This window comes from Myxine glutinosa, chromosome 13 (genome assembly GCF_964187855.1).
Source record: "Myxine glutinosa chromosome 13, kmMyxGlut1.1, whole genome shotgun sequence".
Lineage (NCBI taxonomy): Eukaryota > Metazoa > Chordata > Myxini > Myxiniformes > Myxinidae > Myxine > Myxine glutinosa.
Window position 1 is genome coordinate 61,493,247 of NC_136273.1, and position 14,524 is coordinate 61,507,770.

At 44.9% G+C, this 14,524-nt stretch overlaps 1 protein-coding gene across 7 annotated transcripts in view; it reads right to left on the reverse strand.

The window, feature by feature from the left end:
* Positions 1-219: 219 nt before the first annotated feature.
* The window catches only part of LOC137438987 (muscleblind-like protein 3), a 139,323-nt gene continuing 125,018 nt past the window's right edge, over positions 220-14,524 (reverse strand). For 4 of the 7 annotated variants that reach the window (XM_078767583.1, XM_078767580.1, XM_078767582.1 and 1 more), the window contains exon 8: positions 220-8,958. In XM_078767583.1, the coding sequence (XP_078623709.1) occupies positions 8,944-8,958 (15 nt within the window). In that variant the 3' untranslated portion in view covers positions 220-8,943. The remainder of the gene's footprint in view (positions 8,959-14,524) is intronic. The other 3 variants (XM_078767585.1, XM_078767584.1, XM_078767581.1) reach the window with 1 other exon arrangement.

Below are 14,524 nucleotides of genomic sequence, written 5' to 3' on the forward strand. Positions count from 1 at the left end.
TAAGGGCCGAAATCACGTGTCACAGATAAGTGATTTAGAACGCTGGAGAGGTGAGCCTTATGGCTTGCTGGCCCAAATAATCTCCCTGATGATGTCCAGCGTTCGCTTTAGTTCTATTCTCATATCTATTCAAACTGACTGACCCAACGGGTCATGGGTCGTCTAGTATATATATATATATATGGAGAGAGAGAGAGAGGGAGAGTCAAACAAAGGATGTGCACAAAAGTTTTCCTTTATTGTATTTTTTTTGGTGTACATGGCGTTCTGTACAGAGCAAGCAAATCAAATGCACACACGAAAAACCCCGCACGGGAGGAACAGCATGCGGTGCATTGGGGAGGAGGGGTGGGGGAGGGCAGAAAATCAGCCGTGGGGGGCCTGTGGAATAATTTTAAACTTTTTTACTACAGAGTTTCCTCTTGTTGTTTGTTTTAGCAGGTGAGGGAACACCGTTTCCACACCATGGTCCAACCACCAGATTCTGTGTGGTGTTAAGGTACACGGTTGGTCGATCACAGAGCGGTGTGCATGGTATTGAATTGTGTTTCGTTATCCTAAGTTAAATTCGTGTTAATATTTATGCCTTAATGTTTACAAACATTGATTAAATGTGTTAAGACTTTCAACTGCTCTTTCAAATCCTATTGTTTGTGTCTAGCACAAATAAATCAAAACATAGGAGTATAAATAAAAGCGATTATAAGACTCTACAAGCCAAAGAGAATTGTTGCATGTTTTGGATTTTGTTTTTCGATCAATTTTCTCCCAAGTTAAGATACTAGATGCATTTTCTGACTCACCATTGGTTCTACATTGACCTTACAAAAACCTGTTCAATTGGTGATGCATCTCCAAGAAAACCCAAAATTTTCTTCTGGTCTAAAGCAAACTTGATGAAGATAACCTTTGGATGGACGGACGGATTGCACTTTTTATCGGCAGAGTTTGTGCTTGCAGTGAATTCTAAAGAGGATTCCCTCACATGCTAAACACTAAAGGTACTCAACACAGGGAGGGTGAGTCATACTGGATATAAGTAGTTCGCAAACTTTTCACCCGTGTAAGCCATGGGTGTCGTACAGGGTGCAAGACCCCATCTTTATTAATGTCTGGGACTATCTCTCCCCCCCCCATTGTCCTGCGACGAAACTTCGGCCGGAGCCACAGGGGCATATCTTGATGTACCTTATATGCTAGAAATAAAAAGAGGGCTAGAGATGCTAGAGGGCTAGAGAGAGGGCTAGAGAGAGGGCTAGAGAGAAGGCTAGAGAGAAGGCTGGAGCAGGAACTAGAGAGAAGCTAGACAGAGAGAGGCTAGAGAGAGAGGCGAGAGAGAGAGACTAGAGAGAGAGGCTAGAGAGAGAGGCGAGAGAGAGAGAGGCGAGAGAGAGAGAGAGAGAGAGAGAGAGAGAGAGAGGGCGAGAGAGAAGGCTAGAGAGAAGGCTGGAGCAGGAACTAGAGAGAAGCTAGACAGAGAGAGGCTAGAGAGAGAGGCGAGAGAGAGAGGCGAGTGAGAGAGAGGCGAGAGAGAGAGAGACTAGAGAGAGAGAGGCGAGAGAGAGAGAGAGAGGCGAGAGAGAGAGAGAGGCTAGAGAGAGAGAGACTAGAGAGAGACGAGAGAGAGAGGCTTGAGAGAAGGCTGGAGCAGGAACTAGAGAGAAGCTAGACAGAGAGAGGCGCGAGAGAGAGAGAGGCTAGAGAGAGAGGGCGAGAGAGAAGGCTAGAGAGAAGGCTGGAGCAGGAACTAGAGAGAAGCTAGACAGAGAGAGGCTAGAGAGAGAGGCGAGAGAGAGAGGCGAGTGAGAGAGAGGCGAGAGAGAGAGAGACTAGAGAGAGAGAGGCGAGAGAGAGAGAGAGAGGCGAGAGAGAGAGAGAGGCTAGAGAGAGAGAGACTAGAGAGAGACGAGAGAGAGAGGCTTGAGAGAAGGCTGGAGCAGGAACTAGAGAGAAGCTAGACAGAGAGAGGCGAGCGAGAGAGAGAGAGGCTAGAGAGAGAGGCGAGTGAGAGAGGCGAGAGAGAGAGAGAGAGGCTAGAGAGAGAGAGGCTAGAGAGAGACTAGAGAGAGAGGGCGAGAGAGAAGGCTAGAGAAAAGGCTGGAGCAGGAACTAGAGAGAAGCTAGACAGAGAGAGGCGAGAGAGAGAGGCGAGAGAGGTGAGAGAGAGAGGCGAGAGAGAGAGAGAGGCAAGAGAGAAAGGCTAGAGAGAGACCAGAGAGAGAGGCTAGAGAGAGAGGCTAGAGAGAGAGAGAGGCTAGAGAGAGAGAGAGGCTAGAGAGAGAGAGAGAAGCTGGAGAGAGAAGCTAGAGAGAGTGAGAGAGACGAGAGAGAGAGAGAGAGAGAGAGAGAGAGAGAGAGAGAGAGAGAGAGAGAGAGAGAGAGATGAGACAGAGACAGAGACAGAGACAGAGAGAGAGAGAGAGAGGGGGAAGAGTGGAAGAGTGGAAGAGTGGAAGAGTGGCAGAGAGAGAGAGAGAGAGAGAGAGAGAGAGAGAGAGAGAGAGAGACGAGAGAGAGAGAGAGACTAGAGAGAGAGAGAGAGAGACGAGAGAGAGAGACTAGAGAGAGAGGCTAAAGAGAGAGGCTACAGAGAGACTAGAGATAAGCTAGAGAGAGAAGCTAGAGAGAGAAGCTAGAGAGCGAGACTAGCGAGAGAGGCTCGAGAGATAAGCTAGAGAGATAAGCTAGAGAGATAAGCTGGAGAGATAAGCTAGAGAGATAAGGTAGAAAGAGAAGCTAGAGAGAGAGACTAGCGAGATAAGCTAGAGAGAGAGACTAGCGAGAGAGGCTAGAGAGAGAAGCTAGAGAGAAGCTAGAGAGAGAGACTAACGAGAGAGGCTAGAGAGAGACTAGAGATAAGCTAGAGAGATATGCTAGAGAGATAAGCTAGACAGAGAGACCAGCGAGAGAGGCTAGAGAGAGAATCTAGAGAGAAGCTAGAGAGAGAGACTAGCGAGAGAGGCTAGAGAGAGACTAGAGATAAGCTAGAGAGAAGCTAGAGAGAGACTAGAGAGAGAGACTAGAGAGAGAGACGAGAGAGAAGGCTGGAGCAGGAAGGCCTAAAGAGGGCTAGAGAGAGCGAAAAAGAGATGCTATTATAAAAAGAACAACATAGAATCAAAATACAGGCCTTTACAATCCTAACGGTTTATACGATAGCGCGGGGCACAGAAAAGGGAACCTTTTAGGTGAGCTTGAGGTTCCAAGGCAGTGTGGCTCGATGTGGCTTTGTCGTCGGGCAGGTGCAGCCCAGGTTGAGAGCTGCCGGGTTAGGTCGGCAAGAGAAAGCTCCCACCTGGTTAACTTAAGGCGCTGGGTTAAATCGCAAACGGTAATGTTGCTTTTTTATGAGACTCGGAATAATGCCGTACTGGAACCAGGAACACATAGGATAACAGGTAGGAGCTCCTGTTTGCCGTTTCAACCGAGCAATCCTCCATCGTATCATTGAGAACCCGAGAGAACAAATTTCAATCGAATGAGGGTAAGTGAAAAAGCACTCTTTTGGACATTAAACGCTCAAACATGTAAACGATTCACTGACGTGTGTCGTGACGGTCCCGAGAGCCCCGCTAGATCATGGAATGTCGCCTTCGGTTACAATGCTTCAGGAGGCAAAATGAAGGATGTTCCAGACTAGTGAACATTGGACTTGTCCTGCACAATGTCAAGATCGTTTCCACTATTTCGAAGGATCTTATGAGATTGCGTTTCGATAAACCGCCGTTTACTTTGCACTCCTCAAAGCCAATTCTTCCAGACTTCCTGTGCACATCCAAAGGATTACAAATCTGGAGTTCCTTATATTCTTTTGATTGCCACTCGAATATATTCATCGTGAAATGTGGAAGCAAAGAGCAAACTTCATGAAAGCTAAGACATAATTAAGCTCTGTTGCAAGCACAACGACAGAAGACAATTTTGAAATCTGGATTTGGGTCAAAACATTTGTACTCTCTCTGCTGAGAGCTGCCATGTTGCCAAAAGCTGCGGTCGCTGTGCATTGTGCGCCATCCCTCTGCTCCACTAGAAGCCGTGCAGACCAATTTGACCGAGGCCTGGCTTGCATCTTGGAGCAACATCGCCATATAACCCCACAATTTCCCAACCCGATTCTTCCACATCTGCCCCCAATTTTTCAACCCCTCCAATTTCTTTGAATCGTCGTCACCCTGTCCCAGGTAAATCAGCAGGCCTCCGCCAACCCCCCCCCCCCCCCCCACTCACCCAACTCCCTCTTCAATACATGTGGCCTATTTACCAAAAGTCGAAAGAATAGTCAAAATAAGGTCTTATGATACAACACCCTGAAAGGCTGACTATTTACACAAGTGCAAAGAAGGGATGGCCGCTCATTAACACCATCCCACGCAAAACTCATGCCAGGCCCAGGGCACTTACATTCTACGCCAAGATGGCTGTCCCATCTTAGTTCCTAATACCCCCTTTAGAGCAGGGTAGGACTGCTGTAAACACTCTCCATTTCTCTTGTGCACACTTTTCATTGGTGCTAAGTATATTATGCAATCCCCCACCACAACACATCCACCCCCACGCCTCCCCAACCCCTGTCTCCTTTTAACTTCGCTCTTTATTTCATTATCTCTCCATCCAAAGCAGCCTATTTGCCTCCCTGGCAAAAGCAGCCTGGGAAGGAGAAGAAGCCGAGGGCCTCAGCACCGGTCTTTGACCCAGCCGCAAGATACATGGCGCAAGGTTAAGGCTTGGCCTACCTCGCACACATGTTTTCGCTCTGGCTCTCACCCCTTCCTTTGGACAATAGCCTCGATCTCAACGTAAACTTTACAATCACTGGACATCTTCCCCTATCCCCACCCCGATCTATGTACCAAACGAATCGATTTGGTAAGAAAGATACAACTGTCCCCGTGCACCAACGCCGTTCCACCAACGTATAAAAGTAAAACACTGGAGGTAACGAACGATAAGGAAAAAAAAGTACGATTATTAAACTGTTGCCCCCTTGGTTCTTCTAAAACAAACTTAATTCTATCTTACCTAAGCAACTAGTAAAAGAAACAGGACCCAAGTTTTATTTTTTATCATAAAATGTAAACATGGTAAAACAACTTTTTTTTATAATAAGATGCACTGCTGCTGCTTCCAACCTACGACTTCCTTATTAAACTCCATAACCATACATTCAAACTTGTTAAACTATCGCTGCCTCTCCTCTCGCCTTCTCTTACCGACAGCAGATTTGCACGCAAGCCATCTTTTAAATCCTGTAATGTTGAGAAATGCAAACGACAAATGCAAAGAACACTAAACTATGCGATTAAATGCAAGGAAAAAAACAAACAAATGTTTGAAAAGCTCTCAGAAGTTTCTGGACCAGTGCAAGGAGCCACAGCTGTGCGGTCGGCTCCTATAATGACCTGTAACCAGGCGCTGGTTTACGATGAGCCAGAAAGTTATAGCTATTGGACGAGCAACTATAGTTTGGCCGAAGTACTTGTGATTTGCAAAGTCAATGCTTGGAGCTGGGCAAACGGATGCTGCAGAACGAAGTACATCGATTCGTAAAGGAAATAATTCTCTAGGCTGAGCATCGGTTACCGGATTGAAGTCTAGGATCATATGCCTTATCAGGAGCCACCATGGGCCAATGCTCTTCTCAGCAGCAAAAAAAGAAAAGAAAAGAAGATTAAGTCACGCAAATGTTATATTTTCACAAGGCCTTACAAACCCTCTTGGAACTGATAGTATTAAAATTGGTTTACCCTACTTGAGTTCGCAACTCCATCTATTCCAGCCTCATCTATCTCGTTCCAATGTCCTCACCCCAACTACTGTGCAGTTATAGCCTTCGAGAGTCTACTTTTGCTCGCGTACTGGTTTCATACTACCTCGCACAATGAATCTTCGGCGACCATGGCACAGCAGTGGCGTATCAGTGCAATAACGATGCAGCCAACACTGGTTGGTGTATAAGGCCTTCAATAGAGATAGCTGCAAATATGGGCCCTTAGGGCTCCTCAGGGTAAAGGTACCTGGCACTTGGTGCCATGTTTTTGCATGCGGGTTAGTCCTATCTTGTTTCCCCACTCCCTCCCGCTTCCCTCGTCTGGACGTGAAAATTCCCAGCACCGAATTACAGTAAGTGGTAGCAGTTAAATGCAGCTATTTTACGTATCCTGCAACCATCGTGCCCCCAATCACCACCCGACCTTCCCTACCGCACCTGCCCAATGGCTTAGACCATAAAGGCCATAAAGACCATAAAGGCAGTTTGCAGCGAAAGCTCCCATTTTACACTTAAGTGCATTTTATGAATGACTGGATGCTCCTGGATAAAACCAAAGCAGTTTGTACACACCTCCCGAAACAAAAAATCCGTCCCGATCACTGAGCATTAAAACTTGCCCAGAGCGCAGACGAGAAATAATCTTAGCACCATTCTCAAGTTTAAAGCAGCAATCTTTTGTTCCTCGAAAATTTTGCCCCTTTTCATTCGACGAAAATATTTTCATCTCCTGCATGGATCTGGGACCCATTGTCGGGAAACCGAATGGATTGCGCTTTGGCTGAGAACACATGGTGGCAAGATGGCCGCCACAGCGAAAGGCCGGTGTGCCGTGCCGAGACAGTCAAAGCACAGCACACCACTTATGTTTGATTCTGATCGTTTCCGTATAATGATATTGAAGGTATCCAGCCGTTGAACAAACAGTGAAAACAACTACAAAAGTAACTGGTTCAGAATGGGCCTACACACAACTCAACAATAATGATGAGCGAAAGCAACACTGTCAAAGGATGGCGATTGCGAACTAAAAATTAAATTACATAAAAGCCAGGTTAGTTTTATGCCTTCAGAATTCTGATCACCTTTGAACCTGCTACACACCCTCTCTTATAGACATGTTGTGCTCGGGCTTTGGACACATTGGAATGGTGTTGCAGTTGCTGGGCCAATGGGAACGAGATTGTCAGTTTCGACAATGAGTCTGGCAAAGAGCTGTATTGGCCCAGAGACCATGACAGCTTGTTTCTTAAATTTCAGAAAGAAACACTATCAATTGTACGGTGAGGAAATCTTTTTCTTTGTTGTTGCAACACCGAGGCATGCGGGCAGGGACTAGCATCAGAGGGTTCACAGTTGCAAAAGGGCAGGCCTTGCAATAACTCAAGTCTTGGATACGAAAGAACACTGTTAAGTAAGCAGGTTCAGTAGGCACTTTGTTACGCCCACACCCCTCACTCTCATCTTTACCTCCTGGGGTGCTCTGCACACGTAGCCTTTGGCATCCACGAGAAAGAAAAAGAGATGGTAGCAAAGACTGCTAGAAGGTGGAGGGGTAGGTCGGGGGATGACGAGAGGGAAGGACGACAATCCTGGATGAGAAAACTTCCCACTTTTTAAAATCAGCACATGCATAGAGTTTTCCACGAAAGTCGGACGAACACAGAAGACACAAACAGCCATGCACGAGTTATGGCTTCAGGAGATTTCTAAAGAGCTACAACAGAGTATCGACCCCTCTGATGCACAAGTCCGCGACCCTATTGTTTTTCTCCATGAAGTAAAGTGTCATTTTCCCTATTTTTTTTTTAGCGTTCTGGCCATGTCCTGTGTTTACGGCAAAACGGCACACACATATTCGTGATCTCTATAGGCCTCAGGAGAGAAGTAGAGGTTTGGGAGGTGCAGGAAAATGATAACAAAGAAAGTAAGAAATAAAATAAGTAAAATAAACTCACGTTTGGCACTAAAACATTATCATTAGCTCCGGCTCTCTCACTGCCTAAGCTGCTGATGTTTTAGCAACTTGGGAACACGAATCATAAGGACATCTATCAATAGGGCAGCACAGGTTAACAAGGATAATCGTCAACAGCCTAGGACATCCTTAACTACCTCTCGGCCCCAAGCTAAGATGTGTGTTACTACTTGCTTTTTTCAAAGGCATCCCATCAGACAGGTCATGATTTCAAGGCCTAGTGAGAGATTCAAATTGACAGATTCTAAAGGTTAAACATATACCATGGCCATAAAATGATGGATTCTAAAAGTTTAACATACCCAAGACACAAAACACTGAGACAGCAATGAAGAGAGAGACTAAGGTACTTCCTTTCATGCATACCCGTTTGTCAAGCATCCAGTGGATAGTCAACTCACGAGCAGCAGATAGGGCGGAGGTTACAGGGAAAACTCGAGAACTCTTATTCAATTGGCTACAAACTATATCCCCAAACCAAATGCCTTACTCTCCCACCCCAACCCCCCATTTATCTCTCAATATATCCCATTCCATGAATCACATACCGACAAGAATCAAACAGCTGCCATTTTCCCATTGTACTGAGGTCTGATAACACGATCCACTCGTAAAGCGTCTTGCAGAGTGGCCAGACCATGGTGCATGAGCAGTCTCCATCTTGTGTCGGTTATAAACAACACTTGCTGCTCGCCGCCGGAATAACGAGTCAACTTCGGAAACACTCAGAAGTCTTTCACATGAGTGTTCAATATGTAGGTCATATAAACACGCTTCTCTTCTGACAGTCCACAAGTACTGTTGCTTCATCGTATTTCGCTTTCCTTTCCTTTGCAATTACTGCCACAAAAAGTTCTTCCACACATTCCATTATAATCTTCTTGTAATGCTCAACTTTTCGTTCCTTATATTGTCGAAGGACAAAAAAAAATTAAAATAAAGAATTGTAGCGTTTATTTTCTGCACAACCCAAGGCTGGCACGAGTTACCAGCTTGCCTTCCCCGACAGAGAACACAAGATGACAGGGAGAGGAACACCAGCCAGCCGGGTCACTTGAGGAAACCTGGTGCCACGACCTTAGCAATTTGTCTGGGTAGACCCAGGCAGTGGAGGTGTTGGAGGTGGTTGGTCAAGCTGGTTGCGCCTCAACTCGTGTACTTGCCTGCCATTTCCTTTCACTTCCCGAGGCTTTAATTATCACTTCAGATCTGCCTGCAGGAAACACATTTTGTTATTGGTGAGGGGGTGGAGAGTTGTCGGATAAAAATCCAGAAACATGTTTCAACAAGAACGCCACTCAGCAGAGCGCATACTCCCGCCGTGGGTCAAGTTGGAATAGTACGATTTCACAAAAGTTTGAGGGAGTAGTTCAGTGACAACACAAGACAAGACAACACAACACAGACACTGCACAGATATATATATATATATATATATATATATATATATATATATATATATATATATATATATATATATATATATATATATATATATAGAAGATAATGTAAAAAAAAAACAAAAGGCAATTTCACTTACATTTTCGGATTCAGCGTTCAATTCTATATAAGTGAGTGTATTTTGAGGCATGTGTGACTTCAAATAAAATTGTAAGCCAGGAAAAAGCGTTCGTTTCATTCCTTAGGGATACAACATGTAAAACTGGCCCAAACGTCAAAACAAAACTCGCTCATTTTAAGTCGCACAAGCTAATGCGACCACTCATTCTTCTGGGAAGAATCCCGTGCACATGCTTGTCACACTTATAAGTCACGTAAGTCTTTATAAGTTCATCAAATACTGACACCGCGATTGACATTTGCTGAGGTAAATGTTGATATCTCTTCTGAGGTAAAAACAAACAAAACAAAAAAAACAGTTTTAAAGCATTATACGTATCAACCGATACATTTTATGAAACGGGGAAACCTAATACACACTTTGGTGGTTTTAAAATGACAGAATATGTCTTTATTAGGAGAAAAAAAAATGAACATTGAAGAGGACGCTGCTAAACAATACACCGCTCTAACGCATAACCACGAGTTTAAACTACATTTACAACAAATATGAAAACGATTTTCAAATCACAATGTTAAATATAGAAGATAATGTTAAAAAAAATGAGCCCTATCTTCCAATGGTAAAAAATCCTTCAAAAAATTCCTGGATCCGGAATAATATCTTGAGCTTCACCAAAAACTAATCAATTCTTCCTTATCCCAAGGGCAAACATCCCACCAACTTTCATCCAAATCCGTTCAGAACTTTTCCGGATATCTTGTTCACGAACACACACGAACACACACGAACACACACGAACACACACGAACACACACGAACACACACGAACACACACACACACACACACACACACACACACACACACACACACACACACACACACACACACACACACACACACACACGATCGAATGCATTACTCCATGGCTGGAGTAATTACAATATATTGTAAATACTGTACTGGAAACAAATTTCTCATAACAGGAAGGAAGGGACAATAGGAAAAACAATGGAAAGTAGGAAATTGTGGGAGGAAGTATGAGTCAAAATATGGTAAAGGACATTTATGGAGCATAAGGTTTGGGTATGGGTATGGCAGGTCAAACTTTCCCATATGTGAGCATATAAAAAAAGAGATTGCCCCTTGGGCCACCAACAATAGGGTCGCGGACCAAGGTGGTTAAGCTGGTCTATGGCCTCTTGAGTCACAAACAGACTCAGAAGGTGTTATATTGCCCATTGGGTCACAAACAGACTCAGAAGGTGTTATATTGCCCCTTGGGCCAGCAAAACACTCAGAAGATGTTATATGGTACATTGGGTCACCAACAGACCCAGAAGGTGTTATATTGCCCATTGGGTCACCAACAGACCCAGAAGGTGTTATATTGCCCATTGGGTCACCAACAGACCCAGAAGGTGTTATATTTCCCATTGGGTCACCAACAGACTCAGAAGGTGTTATATTGCCCATTGGGTCACCAACAGACCCAGAAGGTGTTATATTTCCCATTGGGTCACCAACAGACTCAGAAAGTGTGATATGGCCCCTCGATCCAGCAAAACACTCAGAATGTGTTATATGATAGAGGAGGTTAATCACTCCTCAGAATACATGTGTTTCCATTTGTATCACCTACTTTCCCCTTTGCATCACCGATTAGTGGACATGTTAAGTGCTAAAAATATGGTGTTGACTTCAAGTCATGATGCAAAGGTCTCCTTTGGCATAAAAGTTCCTTAGTGCCCTAGGAACAAAATTATCCAAAGACACAAGTTGTATCTTAAAATCCAAGATGGCCGTTGTCAGCCATTTTGGAAAACATGGCCAACCCATAGCCCAGGAAGCATTTTCATAGAAACTATTTATGATACATGTGTTCCTAGCTAATCTGAGGTCACCTAACTCATTTCTGGCAACACTTCTGCATTTCGGATGCATTTAAAGGTCAAATTAGGGGAAAATAAATTCAAATTCTAATTGATTAGATTGAGGATGCTGTTGTGGCGGACACGAAAGCTCACTGGCGTGATGGCATCATTCCGCGCACCAAGTGGGCGGCGGCCACGCCCGAGGGGTAGGCGTGGCCTCGGGATATACACCGGGCACGCAGCCCGGAGCGCTCCAGTGCTACAGTGGAGCTCTTGCAATAAAGACTCTTTTAACTTACCGCGTTGTCCGCTTCCTCCTTGCTAAACAAGTAGCGCGTGTAGCACCGCGCTTCACTGTGGAGATTCTCAACTTGTTTTGTTTCTGAAGAGAAGTGCTGTTGAATTCTGATGCATGTTCCATGGGAGAAGTGTTTGTTTGTTTAACTTGTATGCACTCAAGAACTGGAGTTGAATAATGGTGGTTGTACTCGGGGTGTGCACGGGGAAGTGTTAAACAGAAAAGAAAAAAAAAACGAAAAAAAAACTAGAACAGCACTCAGTAGAGAGCATAGGTTACATTTTGGGCCTCCAGGCTGAAAAGGTTACATTTTGTATCCCACTGATAAGTCAAATTTGGATCTGGACCTGAACCAAAATCTAATCGGCTTGTTCTTGTCACTTATCCAACTCTCTCTCTCCTCCACCCCTTTGCCTCTCCCCCATTCCTCTCTGTCTCTCCCCCATCCCTCTCTGTCTCTCCCCCATCCCTCTCTGTCTCTCCCCCATCCCTCTCTGTCTCTCCCCCATCCCTCTCTGTCTCTCCCCCATCCCTCTCTGTCTCTCCCCCATCCCTCTCTGTCTCTCCCCCATCCCTCTCTGTCCCTCCCCCATCCCTCTCTGTCTCTCCCCCACCCTACTCTGTCTCTCCCCCACCCCTTTCCCCTCACCCTCCCCTTCCCTCCTCTCTCTCCACTCCTGCACTCTCCTCCTACCCCTCCTCACCCCTCCTCTCTCTCTCCCCCTGTCTTAATATTCTCACCACGAAGTGACACCGTGTTGCCCGACAATGTCGGGTCCCTTTGCTCGTCTATAATAATAAAAGAGCCTGTGTCAGTGTAAGTGTGAGTGTCTCCTACATAACTCCAAAACCATGAAACCTAGCTGCCCGAAACTTTGCATGCACACTAAGGGAATTCCAAGGGAGTGCTTGAATGAAAACTGTGTATTTGGGAAAATTTAGCACTTTGAACCTTAGCGGCCATTTTACCAGCCGCTAATTCAAACCTCCATATAACCGACCAACCAGTTTACCGGCCCCCACTTGCTCTTGTTTACAAACATATCATGAGTAACTTCCTGACCAATTAGCGGCTCCGTTATAATACACCTAATCTTGGGTCTGTGTCGCTGCTAATTGCTCAATAAGTGTGAGGGAGGTTATTGCTGTGCACATGATTCAGCGGATCCCCCACCGCATCCTGTTTTGCCGTGCGTGCCGTGAGAGTCTCGTTGGAGGTGCAAGTGAGAGGGGGGGGGGGGGGGCATTTGCGGTGCGCACGCTTTGATGCACACGCCAGATGGCCCATCCTTGTGCACATGCCAAAGTGCATGATCCGCAGAAGTAGTAGCATGAGATTCACAAAAGACTTTGAAGATTTCTCACTAAAAATCATTCCAAAATGAGTTGAAATGTAATGTCGGTTGATGAGGTGTTGAGCTCAGATGAGGAAAGTATCGATGATGATTATGATAATGATTATGGCAATTAAGAGTGATTTTGAGTCGGATAGTTATTTTTCAAACGGGAAAGTGAAATTGACAGTACTGACGACAATGTTGAGGGAGTTCCCAAAGGTGTTGGTAGGGGGGGAGGGGTTGGTAGTAGAGGGAGGGGTGGGGGGGGGGGGGGCGTGGTGGCTGAAATCGAGGGCATGGTCGTGGTAGAGGACACGGTGTAAGGGATAGACCAAGGACTAACTCCCCCTCAGGATGGACCGGAATCACTGCAGGGTTCAATGAACGCCGCCTTAGACCGAATGAGCAAACCAGGGCCTATAAATGTTCCAAATGCAATAAATGTGGGAAGTACTCCACTTGACTATTTTAGCTTGTTCTGGGATGATAATTTTTGGGATTTACTTTTCACGGAAACTAATCGCCAAGCTGCATGTGTGATTGCAGCGAAACCAAACAATTATGCAGCAAAATCTTTCCAACAAAAGCCTCTTACTTTGGCAGACTTCAAGACATTTCTGGGCTCCGAGTCACCATGGAAATGTTGATACATAAAGATAGGTAAGAGCAGTGCTGGCGGTCTAAGGACGCTATGCTTAATTTCACGCCTGGTTTTCCAAAGGTAATGACAAGAGTGTAAATGAGAATGGTCCCCAGCTTGACAAGACTGATAAAATATACAAGACCTGCCCAGTGTTCAATTATTTGATTGACAAAATTCAAGCATTACTTTGTTAAAGATTGTGAACTTTCACTTGAGCAGGGAATGACCCCCACTAAAAACAAACTGTCGTTCAAACAGTACATAAAGGACAAGCCGATCCGTTGGGGGAAATCAAGACTTTTATACTACTAGCAACGGTACCCGCCCTACGGGCGGGGCTTCAATTGGGAAGCCCAAATGAAAAGGCAAAATATCAGAAATTGAAGGCTTTTTTTATTTTAAACGATTTATATAAACATCCGTTAAATCATATCACATGCAAATCATCAAAATCTAAACAGTATTTGTAGAATTTCAATAAAAGCCACATCACTGTTCATTTCGGTAAATATTATTCCATCGTGTTTGGAAAAAACTGGAAAATTGGAAAAACAATATAGCCTATTTTACTCCAGTGTGTTATGATCCAAGTGTTATGATTTATGGGAGCGAGACATGGGTAATGAACGTAGAGCAGCAACGAAGGCTGGAAAGGGTGGAAATGCGAATGGTTCGACGGATGTGCGGAGTATCGTTGAGAGAGAGGAAGACAAATGATGAATTGCGAAAGATGATGGGAATAGAGCCTGTGATTGATGCTGTGAAGAGGAACAGGTTGAGATGGTTTGGTCATGTGTTGAGGAAGGATGAAAGTGACTGGTTGAGAAGAGTGATGGAAATGAATGCAGAAGAAAGTAGAGGACGGGGAAGACCGAGAAAGACTTGGCTAAAGATGGTCGAAGAAGAAATGCGTGCAAGAGGGTTAACAAGGAGAGATGCAGAAAATAGGGCAAAATGGAGAAGATTGTCATGGGGACCGCAAGGCTAACCCCCGCTCTAGCAGGGAAAATGGCCTTAAAATGCATGTTGCTGTTGTTGTTATATATACATATACATATATATATATATATATGTGAGTGTGTATTTATGTGTGTATATGCATGG